This window comes from Grammomys surdaster, unplaced genomic scaffold, assembly GCF_004785775.1.
Source record: "Grammomys surdaster isolate TR1022 unplaced genomic scaffold, NIH_TR_1.0 224, whole genome shotgun sequence".
In the NCBI taxonomy this organism is placed as follows: domain Eukaryota; kingdom Metazoa; phylum Chordata; class Mammalia; order Rodentia; family Muridae; genus Grammomys; species Grammomys surdaster.
The window spans coordinates 5,524,980-5,545,808 of NW_021604669.1; the positions used below are offsets into that span (position 1 = coordinate 5,524,980).

The window sequence follows — 20,829 nt, forward strand, 5'->3', positions numbered from 1 at the left end:
CACACACACACACACACACACACACACACACACACACTTCTTTAAAACCTGTTTACAAAGTTGTAAAAGAGCAAAGAAATCCCGATACATGTTTTTCTATATGATATAAAGCCATCACATTCCTTCAACCTACCATGCACAAGATCTGTACCACAGATGTTAATTATTTTGATGGTGGAAAGAAGGACAAAGACCTAGTCACAGAACATTTGTGTTAGAATTCACAGTGTTCCAAGGGTCTTTGAGTGGTGACTAGGTACAGGGATTTTGGCCAGGGAGGAAGGTTTCCTGCATGTATGCCGTGCTTCAAGTCTCAGTGAAATTATTGATGGACAAGTGGTGGATTATGAGCTGGGTCAATGGGGCAAGAAAACTCGATATCTGAGAGTGAATGGCACAGACAGGAAGGGGTCACAAGGGGTGAGGTATCTGTGGAACAAAAGTGTAGTGGACAGGTGAGAAGTAATCCCATCTGCAGGCAGAGGAAGAAACAGCAGCAAGACCACACAGGGTTCCACACAGAGCTGAGAACTAACTGGAAGAACTGAGAATGAATTCAGCCTGGGAGCTGATCCCTGACGAGGGTTGGATTGGAGGTAGGGTGAGCTCCTTGAACTAGGATTCCTCCTGGGGAATTAGAGTCATCTGCAAGTGACGGTAATTTCCCGGTAGATAGAGTGGAATGGGATAGGAAACTGACTTACAACTTTCCCAGACAGGGGCACAGAGTCAGGATGAAACAGGCCACTTTAAAGCTAACAACGAGTTCTCGCCTTCCTGTCTCTATAGAACACTGCGTAGAGGACATACGCCTCATTTTATTCACCACAGATTTTGAAAACAGTGACTTAGAGGCAGTTGGATTCTGACTGTATTTCAAAGCCACCAGTTTTATACGGGCCCTTTCCCTGAAAACCGTGATGAGCATCTCCATGTAATTTTGAGTTAAATCGAGAGAACTAGGATTATCTATCTGCGCTGTAACTATTTCCATGACATCTCTTTCCCTACAGGGGCATCTCAGCTAGCCTCCCTGTGCCTTGGGCACGGTTTGGTTTTCTCTATGCTGACTGACTAAACCCGCCTGAGGCTGTGTGATGAGCCAGGGACAGAGGGGTGGAGACATCAGGGCACCTGAGTTTGTACAGAGTTCTGGGTGGAATTTAGTACATGGAGGTGTGGTCTCTGCAGAGCAGGCAAGCTGGAGGGAGCTTCTGCACATGCGTCGCGTCCCTCACCTACCAGCCCGGCTCATCTCCCTTTCATCATCTAACATGGCTGACATTTCCTCCAGGATCACATTGTCTCATGTAAACACACAGCAACAGGAGAGAATGAAAGAACTTTGACCTTGTTTCGGGCATGCTTGTACCTGCATAGCTCTGTGAAGGCAGATATCTCTGTCATGTTCATTTCACGGGTGGGGACCCTACAGTCGAGAGGAGGTTTCACTCAAGGTTAACATGCTAGGTGATGGGTGCCCCTATAATGTGTTCTGTTCTGTGAGGGTATCCACTTTCATCTGGCCCTAAGCCCCTGCTGGTAACGTCCTCTTTCTCTAAGCACCCTGTCCGATTACTGCATCCCTCTTCAGTCATCTATAAAGCACCTTACATGTATGTTCAAGGCCATTCTGGTTGGCACTCAGCTTTCTAATGTTCACAACAGAGTGATACTTGCAAGGGCAGGAGCTGTCTTTGTCTCTGTATCCTTTCCACCTGTTGCTAAACAGATACTCAGAAGACAGTTACCCCACGTGAATACTAAAAGGGATATGACTTAGAATACTTGAAGTACATGATGTTTAGGACAAGATGTTTTCATTGAAAAGTCAATGCATCTCCTTATGCAGGAATGTAGGGCAGGGATAGGGAAGGGAGGAACAGTGCCAGTCACAATGTTTGGCTGATGCCCAGTGGGATATAAGGTAGCAGACAGCTCCCCATTGTAAGAAGCCTTCACTATGATGAGACCAGTGTAACATGGAGATCAGGAAAAGGTAGTATTTCAAAACTCCAAGACTCTAGACCCCAGCAGCTGAATTCAAACCTTTCTTCTATCTGTTACAAGGATTTAGACCTAACATAATGACCTCACCTTCCGAAGCTTCGGTTGCTTCTTCTATAAAATGCAGAAGGCAACACTTATAGTAATTAGAATTCAATGAAACAGTTTAAAGGAAGTGACAAGCACATGCTTGGCCACTGATATGGCTCGCAACTACTATGCAATGACATCAATACTGAAAGGAAGTAAAAGTCACAAAATCATCTCTTCAGAGAGAACAGAGGATGGCAGTATAATTACCAGCAGAGAAAACCCAGACTGAGTTCAGAGAGGATGATGGGAGAGTTAACAGCATAGAGGACAGTGAACTGAGTCCTGAAGGTTGGGGCTTTTGAAGGTTTCCATATGCAAAAGAGCAGAGAATACTGATTCACCAAAATGATCAGATTTCAAATGGCTTAAATGAAGTGCCTGTATCTTTTAAGTCACTACATTCCCACTATCTGATTTATATCTAGTACAGAACTCACTCTCTGGAATGTCATCACATGAGAAGACAGAGGGACTCACAGGAAGAGACAGGCCAGGAGCAGAGCACATGAGCGCAGCATAATATGGGGGCACTCCAGACACTTCTTATAGCAGCAGGAGGAATTCAGGTTTGCAGGAGGGAGTGGTGACAGGCCAAGAGACACTGCAGTTGTGATACTTGACTTTATCAGCCAGATTGCACCGAGAATTGCCCAGGAGAGAAGTAAAGCACAGTAGGGAGGATATCACTTCAGGATGCTCTGGTGAATCAACAGTTTAATCCACTGAGAGAGTCAAACTGTGAACAGACTATCAGAAAGTGATGGGATGCTGGAAGGTGAGGCTGGTTGGGAGAAGTGTGTCCCTGGAGGCTTGTCTATCCAGGGACTGTGTCTGGCCCCTTCCTGTTCCTACTCTGCTCTGAATATTGCCGCTTGTAGCAGATGCTGCTCTGTCAGCCCCCGGCTCCCTTAAGTTACAAGCCACAGAGAAGCAAAGTGTTAGTAACACAGAAGCCAGTAGGAGCACTCAAAACAGACTGGATTAACCCCTAATCACTGTCTGATGGAGCTATGGACTCTGCAAAAATGAAATACAGATAACATTCTGTAATTTCTGGCTGTTAGAAGACCACCCTCTGCCTACCCACAAGTCCTGATTGAAGAAGCCTCCCTGAGGACTGACACACTCTAGACTCAGGACAGGGTTTGAGCCAGGGAGAGCAAGGGAGTGCATGTACTTCACAGAGCCCAGCAGGGAAGAGTTTGGTATTCCCAGAGCTTATACAATGAACCATTGCCAGCATCCTGCCTGTAGCCCTGTGACCCAGTTTTGACCCACAGAATTCTCTGATAATAAACTATTTGCTGTGTAAACCATAAAAAAGAAAAGGCTACATTTGTTATTTGCTATGCCAATTGCTAAACAACAATACTTAAGAAAGCCCAAAGTTATGACACTATGACATGTCACATTCCTTCCCTATAAAAACAAACCAAACAAAACCCAAGCAAAAAACAAACTCAATAAACGTCACAATTTTGCTCTATTAGAAGAGATTCGTTTTCTTCCTATGCACAATTTAAGCATTTCAGTTAATTTTGACTATTAACAAAAGAAAAGTTTGTATGCTTCTCCTCTATATTAGATATGTGAATTCAATCCTGACCACTGACCTTTTTGTGACTGTATCTGCTTAAACAATGCCTACAGTACTATCACTTACTGAAAGTTATAGAACTATGAATAGCATGCCTTATTTCCTAGGTACTGACAGGAAGGGACACTTGGCCAGATGTGCACAGCTGAGTGGCAAAGCTCAAATATAAACACTTGAGATCTTCTAGCCAGGCATGGCGGTATACACATGTAATGAGTTTCCGGCCAGCCAGGGTCACAGAATGACAGCAAATCTCAAAATACAAAGACAAACAGAGTACCAAAGCCCACAATAACCCTCAAACATCACACCATAAAAGGGAAGCATCAGGAAGATCACGTGGTCCAGGACCTGAGCAGTGGTGCATGTCTGCAAAGTGAGATCAAATTAACGATAACCATCCCTCTTTTACAGATACCTACTTTATAGATCTCCAGAGTTAAAAGGAGAATCGTATGAAACACCTGGTTTGATTTTATTTTATAAAAAGCCTAATTTTCAAGATTCAGAAGCGCAAAGCACTGTTCGCCAAGGCCAGGCTTTGAAAACTTGCTTGTATATTTCTGTACGTTTTTGCTTTCACACATCATGTGTAAAATGAAAGGTTCATATTTAACATTCGGGTTGGCAGACTGCTTTAACTTAAGGATTCAGAAAAACCTTTGCAGATTGTTGACTAAATTTTTCTAGTCTCACTGAAAACTATGCTAGGAATGTAGGTGCTGCCAGTCTGAGCCTCCAGTTTCTAGCCTCTGGCCCATTCATGCTGTGAATGCCTCCTGGCTGCCCCAGGAGGTCCCTTTGGACCCTAAGCTGTGGTGGACCACGTTTCACCCCATGCCAACAGCAAGAACCGTCCCTCGTCTCCTCAGCAACTCAGCATCTTGGCCAAAGATGCTCACCTTTGCTCTATGTCACACGGAGCTCCTCTGACAGTCCAATGTGGTCGACATTTCCTAACAAAAGAAGAAATCTGTTTACTCAAAATAAATATAAGGAATCCCCCCCATATAATCAGTTTACATAATCTATAATTAAAACTTAAGCCAAATGATTAACATATAACTTTATTAAACCCTTGTCACTTTTAAGAACGCCCTCAATTATTAACCAAAAGATGTATTACACACAACTAGTTATGAGGTTTTACAGTTGTTTAATAGGGAAGAATTGGCCCCAATTAAACTGGCTAGACTAAGGCTTTTTAGATTACTAAAACAAATTAAACTTTTTAAAATGAGAATTTAGGTGCTCTTAAAACCTTTCTAAAATGGATAATGAAACCAGCTAAGTTGTAATCTCCCTGGCTTTATTAGTTATATTAAGATAAATTAAGTGAGATTAAAATCTTATTTCATTTATTTACCTTTGAAAATGAAGACCGTTTAAGGGTTACACATCCTCAGCCTTGGCGAGTGCGACCTCAATTAGGCAAGTCAGAATGTCTTTAAAAGCTCTGTGCTTATGCTTCCAGCATGGAGCGAGGTGTTCATTAAGGTACCAAAAGTCTCATAAAAAATCCAAAGTTGCACTAGTGAAAAAACGCTCGACAAGATGAAAACTGATCACATCCTTTTCAGAAAATCCAGTAGTTATTTTAGAACCAGTTTTAAAGTCAGGTTTGGTTTGCGTGGGTTTAACGTGCCACTCGAGTAGCTTGATACCGTGTGGACTCTTTAGACCGCATCTGAACTTATGGTGAGTATACCATGGCACGTTTAATTTTATCCCATTTTTAAAGGAAGCTGTACAATATTTAGTGTGACCCTTTTATGACAAGCGCTGTTAGAGGAACCCTTTCCCTGTTTACAGCTATTTATGAAGGACTTTTTAAATAGAAAAACATGAAATCGTTAGCTCACACACACGAAATTTCTTTCAAAAGTTTATTTAGTATCAAGCAAGAGGAGACTTTGCCTAACACTACAGAACATTTCAGGACTCAGTTACAAAAGAATACCACATTGTCTGCACTTGTAATCGGCTCCCTTTTTACGCAAGTTGGCAAGAAAGAAAGAAAGAAAGAAAAAAAACAAACTAGCATATGGCTGAAAGATAAAATAACTAAATTCTATGGAAACCTTTAAAATGAAAGGTGAGGCTTATGTTAAAGAATGGATTAACATATTTAGTAAACCTATCTTTTTGTTTAACACTAGTTAATCAAAGTTATTTTTTCCTTTTCATAACCTAGTTTTCATATACAGACTGCAAATAACAAAATTTTACATGTCCTTCTCCCTGCCAAGTGGATGCTTCAACAAAGTGGCTTTAAGTTCCATCCATTCAGATTTTAAGCATTTTGATTTATTTAAAAAGGGATTGGTCATAGAAAAAAATTACTTTGAACAGTATACAGGACGGTGGAGATTGGCTATTTCACAACATCAGACAGTACAATCAGTATCTGCCATATGGCTGGTCTCTGTAGACGCCCTTCGCCGTCCTCGCCGAAGGAGCCTTATGTCTTGAGTTAGTCCATTCCTCTTGCCCTAAAATCAGGAAGATGAATCATAATTAGGCCACTGTCATGAGGTCCCAGGAGCTTCATCTGTCAGAACCAGTGGTGAATGTCACACAGGAGATACATGGCTCTGATGGGCTAATAAAAGGAACACAAAGCGGATTTACTTAAAAATATTGTGAACACAACACCAAGTGATCGTGTCATCAGCGACAAGATGGCCTTGAGAAGAGAGTGACCTCTGCATTGGGAACAGTGATTCTCTCCTGGAGCAAATCCAAAAGCCTTTAAGGAAACTCTGAAGAGAATGAGAAAGGACCATTCTATTTTCTTCCAACAGCAAAGACAAAAAAGGAATAAATAATTTGGGCAAAGAAAAAAAGAGGAAAAACCAGAGATCAGAGTAGAAAGGGCAGATAGAGAAAAGTTGCAGCCTCTTTCCAGGTTCTCCACACGGGGATTGCAGGAGGCACATGGGTATGGATGCCCTCAGTGACCCCACATTAGGAACGGCACGCATGCTGGACAGCTGGCAGTAGCCACAGACACTCTACCACCTTTACCTCCTGAACCTCAACAGTGTCCAGTGTCAGGACTTTCACTGAGGAGTCCCCAGTTCTCAGACAGCAAACAGTTAAGTCCCTGCTGTAACACAGAGCAATCGAAAAGCCATGTGTCCCCAGAGACCAATTTAAAAAGCTGTGAGAGAAAAATGCTTAAAATGACCTCTTCTGATACAAACATGCAATCCACGTCACTCCCTCTGGCAAACTCGCATGAACTTAAGTAGATAGCACACACCAAGCCAATGCATCTCTCTTAAGCGTTATGAATTAAAAAAAAAAAAAGCAACCCACAAAAGGAAATAAAAAAAACAGCCAATATATGGCCACCTCAGCCCCTGGCAGGGGATATAAAATACACTTCAAAGTGCACCAGAAAATGGGTTTTCTTTTAAGGTCAGGGAAATGTCACTGAGTCAAGTTCCCAGGGTCTTGACTCAAGTGCACAGGCACTCTTGGAGCTCTGCCATGAGCAGAGGCTTCCGGTTCCCTGATCCTCCTGCCCTGCAGCAAAGACACTTCTTACTATCATTTTGTCGTTTCCGTCAATTCTGTTAATTAAACCTGTCGCCCTTTTGCATATTGAGACTCTGGCCATGGATTGCCCAGCACCTCTATGGGCTCCCTCGGAACGAAGAGGAGTTACTTCCTAATGAGCCTGGTGGAGCCTCGTGTCTCCTCCTGGCCTCAGTTTTTATATTTATAACCTTTCTGAAATGATTCTTGGTATAATTTTTCTGAGGTCTCGAGGTTGGGCAGGAATTAAAATATAAAGAGGGGAGTGGGAGAAGCCTGTGAGCGATCTCAAAGGCGTCATCTTCTTTACTAGCAGAAAGCAAAGCCACTTCAAAAAAACCCATGCCAGCAAGTGTCTGCAGTCTGGCAGCCTACTCTGTTAAAATGGTGAGAAGGTCAGCACTGGCCATCAACCCAAACAAAACACCTAAGCATGCTGTCTTTAAATATTTTGTTTAACTATTAAATGAGCCTCTGGAAATAGCAAGGTGTAGACAAAGCCAATAGGAGGAGGAAGAGGCTCTATACGTAAGATGAATTCATCATTACAAGTGTGGCTCTGTCTGCTAATCAGGACGTTTAAGGTCTGTCCATGGCTACTTGCCCTCTCTCGATTGTTTTATTATGGCCACTCACCATAGGAATCATAAGCCTCCTCGCCGAGTCCATGCCCATAATCATAGTAATCAGCTCCGCTGCACGAACAAAAGAAAACACTGTTAGCACAAGATGTTTCTGCTGTGGGGTTAAATCATACCCAACGAAGTACTCAAAACTAGATAAACTAAAAATAGAATGGGCTAAAGTGGAATTAATTCCTGAGATGACAGAACACTGAGAGAAGACAGACTTTTTGACTATCAAAAGCTCTACTCCTAACTGCTGAGTTTGTCATTCAAAGAACATCTATCTGGCCAATCGCCCCACAGTGCATGAAAAGCAGGAGTCCTCAGAGGGACTGGCTGAGAACTACATGCCAACAACAAAGGCTGGGTATTAGTGCTGTGGGGGGGATGGGCAGCCAGCACTAGTCTTTCCAAAACATTAAGATGGTTTCTTGGACTCCTGCATACTTTCCACAGGACTTGGTACTGAGACAGCTGAGGGCACTTTTTTCATCTATTAAACAGGAGGCCTGGGAGCTTCTGCTTTTCTCCATCAGCACTGATAACCATCAGAGTGGCAAAAACCTCACGCTGGGTACCTGGACAATGTGCAATAGGACAGCAAATGAATCAGCCCAGGGGAATTGCAAGGCCTTTTCAACAGACAGGCAAGTCGAGGTACTAATCTACCATGTCCTTGAGATTGCAAGGAAAGCCTGCAATCGCCAAGATTGTATGGATACTACAAAAATAGTAGTACCACATTTGAACTGGAGGTCGTTCTGGATGTTTTTGCAGATCGGAGCTGGGTTACCGAACCATGACTGTTTGGCCTTTCTAAGGAAGAGGGTTAGGTTCCATTTATCCCCTTAGGCTTATTGCAAGAAACTAGCATCTTCATTATTTCAAGTTTCAAGGACCAACCAGGAGGCTTCCAAGCACAATGGAACCCAGCTTGCATTCCACACCGGTAGCAGCATGGTGTCTTTTGCTAGCTGTTGAGATATACATGCTCTGGGACAAAGGTAGGAGAGCTGTCAATCCATGTTACAGGTAAGGATGCCAGGGAACCACCCTAAAACCTCACTGGTAACAGCACAGCTCAGTCTATCTGATGCCTAGACCCCAGCTGCAGGTGATATCCACACATTCCCTTCTCTCTGTGCTTCCTTTCTTGTGTAAAATAAACCTAACAATCTACAGGCACCATGAAGACACCAGGCTCCCCTCAGAGCTCAGCAGTGAGGTGCTGTTCCACTGGATGCAGCTTCCTGTTAGTGCTCCTCCTGCTGAGAGGTGCTCTTTCACTCTCCAAACTGCTCTCTATTCAACCCTGAGTCTAAAGGTCACAGAAGCTCTCCAATTCAGAATCAAGCTGGTTCCCATCCTAGGTGACTGTCATCATTTCTCCTCCTGGCCTATACCAGAGGCTTTGACAGCAGGCACAGAGGGACTAGTGTGTGGAGGAAGATACACACACAAAGACACATAGACACACAGACACACACACAGACACACACAGACACACACAGACACACACACACACACACACACACACAGATACACAGCAACACATATACACACAACCTGACCTGCTGACCTATTGGCAGCTTCTTTTGGGCATGATCCCACCCAATCTAAAACTGCTTTTTCTGTCATATGACAATGAGCCTCAGAGAAGCTGAGGGATGCTCTGCTTGCTTGTGGCAGGTAGCCCCTACAACCAAGGCTCTGTGACCATGCACAGGACAAAGGCAGCTCCCTTTGCCCTTCCTTTCCTCAGCTGCTCACTCTTCCACATGCCTTTGTTCCCCCAGAGCTCACACGGCCTCTCCCTACAATCAGCCCAGATGTAAGGGTCTCCGGGGACCATGCCACACAGCCTCAGTAACTGTGCACAGCATTATTTTTCTCCGGCTTCTGCTCTCCCTCTCCTTCTGTAGGCCTAACTTTCCCTGAGGCACAAAATATTTACAGTGAGAACTAGCTGGAAAAAAGAGTAATAGACCTCCACATCCAGAAAGACAAAAAAACCTCCGACATCAAGCAAGAGAACAAACAAGGCTCTCCTACATACTATAGCTTTAAATGACAATGCTTCTCCTCTTAATGACAGAAACATTGCCAAAGGTTTAAGGCAATGCTGACATCATCGAACATCAGTCAAGACCCCCGTGTCTGAACTCTGGCCTCTGCCTGCAGAGTCCCTGGTGAAGTTACTCCCATGTATATGGTCCAAGTGACAGTTCCGGTGGGTTGCCTAGATCTCACAGTGCTCTTCAAGGCACAGCCACAGAATATGATTCCAAATGCAAATCACCTGATTTTGTTGTGAATAAATGGATGAACAATGCCGTCAAGAAACTAAATTTAAATGAATCTTGTTTGACTTTTCCAGAGTCAGAGGTAATATTACAATGGCTCCTAAAAAAATAAACTTCATGGTTCTTAAAATTTTTAACCTGGTGCACAGATAAATTCAGATTGCCCTTCACAAAATTGAAAGGGCTTCCTTTCCTCAGACAACTCCCAATCGGTTACCTCAGAGCAGACATGACAGGCCCTGAGATTAATAAAAGAAGAGTGGAACAACTGCCTCCTTCATTAAATGACGTCACTGGTAATGAACATCCACACGGGCAGGGAATTTATCTGTGAAGAGCACACACATACACCTCAGTGTGGGGTCGAGTCATGAACATTTTCCAGTGATCAGGAAGATAAAAGGCAGCATAATTTGGCCCAGCATTGCTTGGGTGATAAGACAATCTTAGTTTTGACAAGTGAAAACTTTAAATTGACATTTGCTATCACTTTCCCCAGTTTCTGATTATTTATTGCATGACTGTCATCAGGCTGTGAGGCAGGAGCAGCTGTGTCCCATTCTCCTACCTGTCAGCTTCATCAGAATTGTTTCCATGGCACTTTATTTCGTGTACCTCAAATGCCTATTAACCAAAGGCATGTCCTATTTCCCATGGCTAAACTAAAAGCCACAGCATCACAGAGGGGACACAAACACTAAGAAAATCCCATTTAACGGCCCAACTTACAGTATTAATAAAAACAGAAAGAAAAAAAAACAAGACAAACAAATAAACAGTGAGGTTGAACAGTCCACACTTCATCAGAAAAGATTCAGGTTAGCTCCTCCCTCATCGAGAAGTTAGGAGTGGGCCTCTTCTGTTCACCTCCCCAGACCTTTACACTCTTGCCCCCCAGTGACATGATCTCAGAAGCTCAGCATAGCTCCTGCCTGGAGAAGCTGCTGGGAAGGTGATGGGCTAGCTCATAACAGATCCATCCCACTATACGTACTTCCTTTCCGCAGTTTACTAGGAATGAGCTCACTCATTCTTAAAACTTTTAGAATGTTTCTTGCTTCTATCATCCAAGCCAACAAACAACCCTTAACACTACAAGATGACATGCTCCTCCGACATCTTCTGAGAGAGTTCAGGGCCTGGACTGGAATTTCTCACGGCTTCTGCAGTCCTTCCAGAGGTAAGCAGGTGGAGCATGCAGTGAGTATAGACTCCAAAAGGCCAACCCCCCTTTCCCCAGCTCACATCTTGAGTAAAGGAGGAATGCTTGACAGTAACTTCCTTGGTCCCTAAACCTGGTGGTTAGATCTTTCTGCTAATTTCTACTTTACAGTCACTGGGGCAATTTTACTAGAGTCCTTTTATATTTATATCAGCAAAGGAAGCCCTAGACGTTGACATACCCTGCCAGCAGGCCTCAAGTAGTATTTGGTCCAACCACCTCATCCTTCCCCCAGCTCAGTCTCTGAAACTCTGCAAAAGGGGAAACCGAGGGCAGCTCTTCCCTAAAGTCCTTTACATGTTCACCACCTGAAACCAAAGCTGGGAGGAAAGGCAAGCATTCTCTTTATTAGCACTATGTCCCCCCAACACATATGCACAACTGCAATACTGCACTTGTGTGCAAACACTGTAGTATATCTCCCAGCAGGTCACCAACCCTGAGGCCTATTGGTCTCAGGGTCCGTATACTTAATCCTTCACTCTAAAGGTCCTTGGAACTTTTCTTGTTCCTAACTCACCTTCGTGGCATCCCTGAGAATCATGTCATTAAAACACTATTATATAGAAATAATTATTATATAGAAATAATTCTATTTCTTAAGGTGCTCTTTCTGTGGTTTCCTTTCTTAGTTTCCGGTAGGGCAAGGCAATCTTTTGATCCCATCTCACCAGCGTGCTGTTCCCTCAAACACTTTGACTCTGTGGAGGACAAGGTACCTCTTGGCTCTTTTCTACCACTGGCATCAACTTGCCATAAGCCTGACAATCCCTCTTAGATCTGTCAGGTTGGAGCACTGAGTTCTGACATCAGTTCTCTTTTCTTAGTTACATGAACGAACCCCTTGGTGATTTTACATAGCCTCTTTAAGTAAAATCTAAATACTCAATCCTCTCAATTTTACACCATCTTTTACGGTGTTTCTTCTAAGATTTATATTTATGTGCTGACTGCCTTTTAACATCTTCTAACAGACACTTCAAACTAAAAACCCTCCACATCACATTAGCCTTCTTAACTCATCCCTCAATCTGCCCACCCAAGTACCACTAACTCTTAACCAGAGCAAAACTATCTACTGTGCTGAGAGCAAAAAGTCTGGCAACTCTTGTGTGGCTCCATACCTTCAAGTATGCTTGTACCATGCCAGGCAGGCCTACAGGGAGACTGCTGCAGCCCATCTCACCATGGCAACACTAGTCCTTCATCTCAGCACTCCATCTGATATGGACAACACTTCTTCCCCACTTCTTCTCAGTTAAACCAGAAGGCAAGACCCGTGAGAAAGGGATATGTGTCTGCTCTATTCAGTAATATGGCTCAGCTTCCCTCAGAACAACATCCAGGACACAGAAGGTACAACTCAGTGAATATTAGCTTAATATACTGAATGAGTGAATGAATGAGTGGATGGTAACATTATAGTTGAAAAAACTATGTACCCAGACAACCTGAGAAGATACAATGTTATGAATAGTAATGCTAAACAAGAGGCATCTGTTTCTCCTCCTGTTCTAACTGGATGAGAGGGAAAGGCTTGTTACTTTGTAAGTGTAGAAGGATCTTGACAAAATAAAATTAGATCCTGAGTCCAATCAGGCATCCAAAAAACACAAATGTGATCTTTGTGTGTGCTAGACACTGAGCTGAAAATTCAGACAAAGAAACAAGGTGTTAGTGTTGAATCTGCTAAGGGTATAGACGTCCCATACAGCTTCCTCTTCTGAGGTAAGAAGGGCAAGGGAAGACAATTCCACATAGTCGTCTGAGAGAGCCTGGGAACAGTGTGGGAAGAAAGTAGGAAGAGGTGAATGGGATTGGACTTCAAAGAGTTTCTTGGACTCTTGAAAGGAAATTCCTAATTTACCTACTATATGGAAGGCATTGGTGCCTAATATATAACTATACATTTACTTTATAATCATATTATATATAGCATATATCAGACATTGCTCCACAAACCTCTGAAGTAGATAATATTAATTTCTTTTTATTCTTCAAAAGTGAAGCTGTCTGAGGTTAACCTTACTGTGCAAGAATGACCATAAGAAGACTGAGGCTGGATGGTCAGCTGGACGGTAAGTTGGGTTAGCCTGATGCTCACAGCAGGCTGCCTCCTTCACACCAGCACATCCATGGAGTCTGGCAAGTACCCTTTGGACAGCTGAGTGACACACAGACTGCTTGTTGCTAACAGTTTTTCACCTCCTCTCTACATATGTAACACATGACCAACCTACTTCTTTGGCAGCTCTCATGTCCTTTGCAGCAAGCAGAAAACTACCTTTGTTTTTAGAAGTCTTTCTAAAAATTCTTGTTCCTGCCTTAGTTTCTTTCCCAGTGTTGCTGTGATGAAATACACTAAGGGCAATTTAAGGGAGAAAGGATTCATATGGGTTCTGGTTCAGGGTGTATGGTCCATCATAGCAACACGGTAAGAGCAGTCAGGAGACAGAGATCAATGCAAGCTAATTCTCAGCCCATTTGTGCAGTTCATATAGTCTTGAGTCCCTGGTCTACCATTAAGGTGAGTCTTCCTATATCAAAGTGATATGGAACAGCATGTCCAGAGAAGCCCATTTCCCAGGTGATCCTAGATCCTGTCAACTGACAACTATACATCCCCCGTACTGTGCTTTCCTAATCTGGTAGTTCTGCTAGGCTCGTTCTGAAGTGGGAGGCTGAATCCTTCATCTCTTGGCCTCTGTACATTTTTTTCTAATCCTTTTTTTAGCCTTACCATGTCTATCCCACTTCAGAGCTAGTCTGGCCATTACAGGGCATGTCTTCTTATCCACATGGATATTAATTACAAAATCATCCATTTTATGAGAATTGTTCTCTCAAGGTATGCCATTTTTAGTGTGCTGAGTCTAGTGTTTCAAAAAAAGCTTTGCAAATTTTGGCAATGCATGAATTCTTGCCTCTCAGATTCTCAGCTTGCTTGTCTGTCAATAAAACACCCATATACACACATGCACATACTCACACACCTTTACTAAACACCCATATACACACATGCACATACTCACACGCCTTTACTTAAAATATCTTCTTGTGGTAGAAAGGAGTCAGAGTACTATATGCAGTGGGATATTCAAGCTGCTTATCTGTTTTTGGGGGTATCTCATGGGTTCCCCTGGAACATGGTACTACCAGACCCATGGTCTTGTGCAGACACTACTCTCCTGCATTGGTGGGCACCGGAGACCAAGCCAGTCAGACACTGTTTCAGAAGTAACTCTTGGAAGCACCTGAGAAGGCTCCCTCAATCCTGGCTGCCTGTGTGAGGGCCCTTCTCCTCGCTGCTCACTCTTCATAGTACCCTTCTATTGAACATGGTTTTGCCATCCTCTGTCCCACCCCATGGGTTTATCTGTTTCCTCACTATTTCCTTGGGAAATCTTTTTGACGGTTCATGGGGCAAGATTCAAGGAAGGATGGGTGGAGGGTGGAACAGATGCGTATTTTGATTCAGCTCTGTTTTTCTTTTTATTCCATTTAATTTACTCATCATTCAAGTCCTAATTCTGCAAGTCTCTGGGAAGGGGGCACACTGTTTAATCATCAGAACAATGTGACAGACGACATAAGCCTTGCCATTCACATTGTTCCCCAGGACTACATCCCACATCAGAACTCCAGACCAGGGATACCAACAGTTGGGCACGAGCACGAGGCCGCAAGTGGTTTGTACCTCAATGAAAACTGAATGAACTCTAACTATTCCTTGTTCCCATGGCTCTGACAACTTTGGGGAGCGACACTGCTGAATTCCCTTTCGAGGTCAGATGACTAAACACTGCATCTTTGTAATAGAATTTACAAGGCTGAGTTTTCCAATTATTTGACTTGTTTCCTTAAGGAAAATCTTTCTGAATATATTATCATCAAATGAATATTTAAGCTAATACTTGGTAAATTATTATGTGACATAGGCAATTGATCTAGAGCCACTTCCCTGTTCAGTGTTTCTATTCTACCAAGAGCCATTAATCCTTATGCTAACAATGAAGAATTTCTATAGATAAAGCAGAATAAATGAAAAGTAATATTTCAAATGAAATTTTGGGAGTATTCTTATTTTTTCCATTATCACAGATAAGTGAAGATCTGAAATTCCTTCAGGGTAAATAGCTAAAAAAAAATCAATCTACTTTCAATAAGAGCCTTCCTTACCTAAGAGTTCTTTCATAATATTTAATAGTATTTCCTCAGCAGGACATTGAATAAGAAGCCACAAAGTCAGGTTGTGGCAATTGATGAAAGCGGCTCTAAGTGAAGTCAGGCCAGCTTACTCACCTCAACTTTGCTGCCTCTTGGCCTTTCCTGGATTCCTGCTTACCTGCAATCCCACAGGGAACCTGTACCACAGGGCTAATGGCACCTAGTGTAGAGAAGGAGGTGGCACTGGCCTTATGTATGGCTATCTTCAGTGTTTGGCAACATGCGTTTAAGTGAAACAGGGGAATGTTATCCCTCTATACTTAAGGATTCACACTTGAATTCATATTGCTTCCTGTGACAGACAAGTGAAGCAGACATTTCTGCCAGCCAACAGCTCAGCATCAGAGGACAATCCATTTCTTGAGAAGCATACACACATATAAAACAATTTAGACAAACTGCCCCACCCTCATGCTGCTTGACCCAGAGATGATCCATCTTTCTCCTAGAGATGACTGTTACAGCTTTTACATGGCTCAGCACCACAGCTTTCAATGTGTGTCCTGAGGACTCCCAGGATTCATGAAGTAAAAATGTTGTCACGACAATAAAAACTTGAGATGCTATTTGTCTTTTCCACCCTGCTGACATTTACATCAAACCATGTGGGTAAAATCATAATGCTTTACCGATAATTAAGACAGTGGTAGCAAGCCACATTCTCTACTGCGAAAAAAATTGCAAATCATTGACTGCTTACATGAGTATTAGCAGTTTTAGCCATGAAGTCCTTTCTAATTAGGGAATGCACATTGTTTTTTATAGTCATAATGCTTCTGCACACATAACAGACAAGAGTACAGCATCAGCACAATACACCTGGATGGGGGAAGGGATCCTTGAGATTGCTTTACTGCAAGCTCTCTTTATTTCCACAGTCTAAAACAGAATGTACAGCATTTCCACTGTATGGCAGCAATTTAAATAATGTTCAATTTAAAAGGCCAGGACAAATTTATAGTCTAATCAGGAAATCCTCCTGTCTCTAAGAGAAAGGTGCAGTTGCCCTATCAGGTCAGGAAAATTGAAGGTCCAGTTTCCTGAATCACAGACCTTTCAGTACTGTTAAACTTGGCTGGGAGATAGCACATTGCTCAGACTATCCACCATGGGGCTGATGGGAGGGACAAAAGAAACTGTCAAACAATTTTTATCATGTTGTTCTTAAGATACAAAATAAAATTCATTAAAAGTGATAAATAAGAAGTAGGTACCTTGGACATGTTAGGCAAGCTGTCTACAACTCAATTTCACTTTTACACTCCAGAAATAAGGAACTTAAAAACCATCATGATATTTAACCTGTTTTATCCATTTTACAATATAATGGAAAATGACAGAGGAGAAAAATCCTTCTCTCTCAATAATAAGTAGTAACTGAACGAACACACACACACACACACACACACACACACACACACACACACACACACAGTTGGCTGGAGAGATGATTCAGTGGTTAAGAGAACATGCTGTTCTTGCAAAAGACCTGAGCTCCATTCCCATATTGGGTAGCTTACAACTGCCTGGGACTCCAACTCCAGGGGACCTAATGCCTTGTTTAAGTCTCCATGGGTACCTGCACTCATGTGCAAATATTCACATATACACATACATATAATTTACATTAAAATAAAGTCTTTGGAAATATTGAATTGATTATATTGAAATATTTAATAGTAATTTTATTTTATAAAGCTGAGAGGTATTAAAATATACATTTTAACACAGCATTAGTGTCAGTTTATATACTATGAATTTCTTACTCCAGAAAAACAATATGACCTGCTTTACTATCCAATCATATTCAGGATTTCTAAATACTTTTGGAACTGAACAGGGCTGGGGAGGGGGTTCAGTGTGTAAGATTACTTGTTACACTGACACAAGTCACAGGCCCAGTCACAGATCTCATGTGAAGGGGCTTACAACTCCCTGGGCATCCAGTTCCAAGGGATCTGAACCTCTTTTGGCTTCCTTGGGCACCTGCACTCACCTCAATATATCCAAACAGACACAGACAGAGACACACAGAGACACAGACACTCATACTGACACACACACACACACACACTGACACACACACACATTGACACATACACACACACATTGACACACACACACATTGACATATACACAGACATACACACAGACAGACAGACACAGACACAGACACACACACACACACACACTGACACAGACAGACACAGACACAGACACACACACACATTGACACACACACACGTACCACACTTCAAAATTCTTTTAGGTTCAATCCCTATTTCACAAACTAGAAAAATGTGGATTTTATAGACTAAGAAATGTCCTTTGAGTAATGAAACTAGGTAACTGTGAAGCCAGGACGAGACTAAAGATCCCTGTCAATGAAAAGCCTACTCAGTTTCTCTAAGCCCAGAGCCTTACATTCCCCAAGTTAGTAACATCTGACCTTCCAGACACTTTCCCAGAATATGTTTGCTGACACTCGGAATACCCAGAAGTCTAGTCTAGAATCCTAACTCAGGCAAGGAGCAAATGGCAGCAGGATGTACTCCTGCAGAAGCTTTCCTACCCCAGGTTTTAGCTTATACACTCCCCAAGGTACTACATGTGCTGGCATTGGTCTCATATCACGTGGCATAGATCTACCACCTTATGTATGGTAAGTCCCCAAAAGCTGTTTCTGCCTGTGACTACTCCATCGTAGCCAGACCCCAGGGATACTGTTAGCTTCTCCCAATCTCGTTAAGATTTTCTATACATTGTCCCTTATACTTGCATACGAGTAGGATTACTTGGATAAAGCTGTCATGAACCTGACAAGTAGAAGGGATGGATCATGATTAGAGCACATGCTCCAGAGCCCTCTGGAATCCTCAAAGTCCATGTTGGTCACTGCTGTTCCTCTGTGGTTGAGATCAGTGCCTGCCCATCTCATATCTACTTGCTTTACACAGTGGTTGCAGAATTAGGTATGGTTGTTATATTGTTAGGTGTAAAGCACTCAGGAATAAAGGCCAACATTATGGAGCCCTGCACTGCTAAGGGCTAACATGCTAGGGTTTGGCTTAAAGTCTCAGTTGGGATTGGATCCTGTTCTCCCTGTTGGAAGCAGCTCTAGAAGTGTCTCAGACATAAAAAGCGCCCAATCAAAGACAGAAGGGAAGGATGCTTAAGGGAAGAGAGTGGCTTGTAATGCTTCAGAAGTTACTCCTGCAGCTGTGGTTTAGATGACAGGCTGATGAAGAACGTGGGGTAATTAGAGTTCACACATGCAAAGTACTTTCACTGGCCTGCCATTATATACAAAATAAATGCCGGCTGTTGTTCCTAACCCAATTGTTATAATTAAGGTTGTAAAGCCTCATTTCAGATGTAATAATCACTTTGTCTAATAAAAATGTTTTAAATGCCAATCAAAGATACCAGTTGCATCCTACAGCCCCTTTCTACTGTGAAACACTTTGTCACCTGCGCTACAAATGATTGTCAAATCAGAGAGAAGAAATTGATCTAGGAGGGTCATGTGGCCTACCTATGGGCATTCAGGCTACACTATCTTACATCAGTGAATAGAAATTATTATTTTCAAAGGCTCTTAGATATTAAGCTTGGATCACTTGCCATAGCAACACACTCCAAGGCATCTGCTAGAAGGTTTCACTCTGTGTTTAAAGTGCATCTCCTCAGAGAGCCTCTGAATCATTGTTCCTCTCCTCTGTTCACCACAGGGACCAAAGCACCAGCTTACACACTGGAAGACACATGCCTCAGAGAACATCAAGATGCCTATGCCCTATCTTAATGGAGGACCTGCTGTAACCACAACTGTCTCATATGATCTAGAATCACCCTAGAGTCAACCCTGCTGACATAGCTGTGAGATATCCTGTAAACTAGGTTAGCCAGAGTCAAGGCAGTGACATTCCACAGGACGGGGTCAAGAATGAATACAAAGGCAAGCCAGCATCTACACCTATCATTCTCTACTTCCTGACTGGATGTCCTGTGGTCAGCTGGCATGATGCCTCCTCATCAAACCATGAGCCAAAGTAATCCATAAATTGCTTTTGTCAGAGTATTTTATGACCGTAACAGGAACATAACTAACACATGTGGAATGCAGTGTAGTCATGGAAGCAACTCCTTATAGATGATATACTGTACTAGGTCTTCTAAACACACTTGTTCCCAGTGATTTGGCTATTTTCATTGTATAAATCTGTTTGAAAGCAACACCTACCAAACGACGACTTAAGACCCATGCAGTTCCCACACTGTGCTGTGTGAGATGATGTTGATGGCTCTTCAGCATCCTCTTCATTCCAAGCTTGGTGAACTGATGATACACTGCATTTACTAGGTGCCAACCTTGGGAATGCAGCAGCGAACACACCTTGGTCTTTGAAGAACTGTGTCTCATGTCTACTCCCTCATACAAATCAAATAAGTGGGTAAGCCCAGTGTGGTGCTGTGAAACCTGGGAGCTCAGAGTTGTGCAGATCGTGGAGGGGAAGGTTGCTCAAGCAGTTTTCGGGGACACAGAAAGGTTTCTAGGAGGAAGAAAGGTCTGCATTTGCAAGTAATAAAGAAGCCAGACAAACGGGAAAAGCATGCTCACCGAACTTACAGTCTGACAAGGGCTGAGGAAGTAGTTTCAGAGACACAAAGTGATCTATGCAAGGCCCGTGGCAAGGATGCCACAAGTTGGGAACAAGCCCAGTTACTCTGACTTGCTTTTCACTAACATCTAATTTAACCATCAATCACGGCAGTCTAATCTGTGATACATCTGAGTGCTTTAAAAAGAAGGCATGTCACTTCAGCTGACAAAGGAGATTACTGGAATTAAAACTCTCATGATCAAATCTAACAGAAAAAGCCAGAGACACTTCCAAGGAGCAGGAAACAGCCCCCTCTTGGGTCACATACCCACGAAACCAGGCACTCAATTGTTTCTTTCGGATAGGTATACATTTCTTTGCAGTAAGTACACTTTATCTTAGCAAATAAAATAAGCTCATTTATAGGTGAAGGGAGAAAACCGACAAGATAGGCTGCCTGCTAACATGCACTTGTTCTTTATTGAAATGTTTATTTTTATTACACTAGTATGAATATTCTGCTTGCATGTGTATATGTGCATTACATATGTGTCTGGAACCTTCAGGGGCTAAAAGGGGCATCAAATTTCCTGGAGTTATAAATGGT

The 20,829-nt window shown here is 42.7% G+C and overlaps 1 protein-coding gene and 1 long non-coding RNA gene across 2 annotated transcripts in view; both read right to left on the bottom strand.

The window, feature by feature from the left end:
- Positions 1-5,163, bottom strand: part of LOC114625861 — a 6,780-nt gene extending 1,617 nt beyond the window's left edge. Inside the window, exons 1-2 of the long non-coding RNA XR_003712145.1 lie at positions 5,064-5,163; positions 4,600-4,653 (exon numbers count right to left, since the gene is read on the bottom strand). This is a non-coding gene — a long non-coding RNA (uncharacterized LOC114625861). The remainder of the gene's footprint in view (positions 1-4,599; positions 4,654-5,063) is intronic.
- Positions 5,164-5,569: 406 nt separating this feature from the next.
- The window catches only part of Khdrbs3 (KH RNA binding domain containing, signal transduction associated 3), a 158,273-nt gene continuing 143,013 nt past the window's right edge, over positions 5,570-20,829 (bottom strand). The window contains exons 8-9 of the mRNA XM_028773255.1: positions 7,877-7,935; positions 5,570-6,189 (exon numbers count right to left, since the gene is read on the bottom strand). Coding sequence (XP_028629088.1) covers positions 6,098-6,189; positions 7,877-7,935 — 151 coding nt within the window. The 3' untranslated portion in view covers positions 5,570-6,097. The remainder of the gene's footprint in view (positions 6,190-7,876; positions 7,936-20,829) is intronic.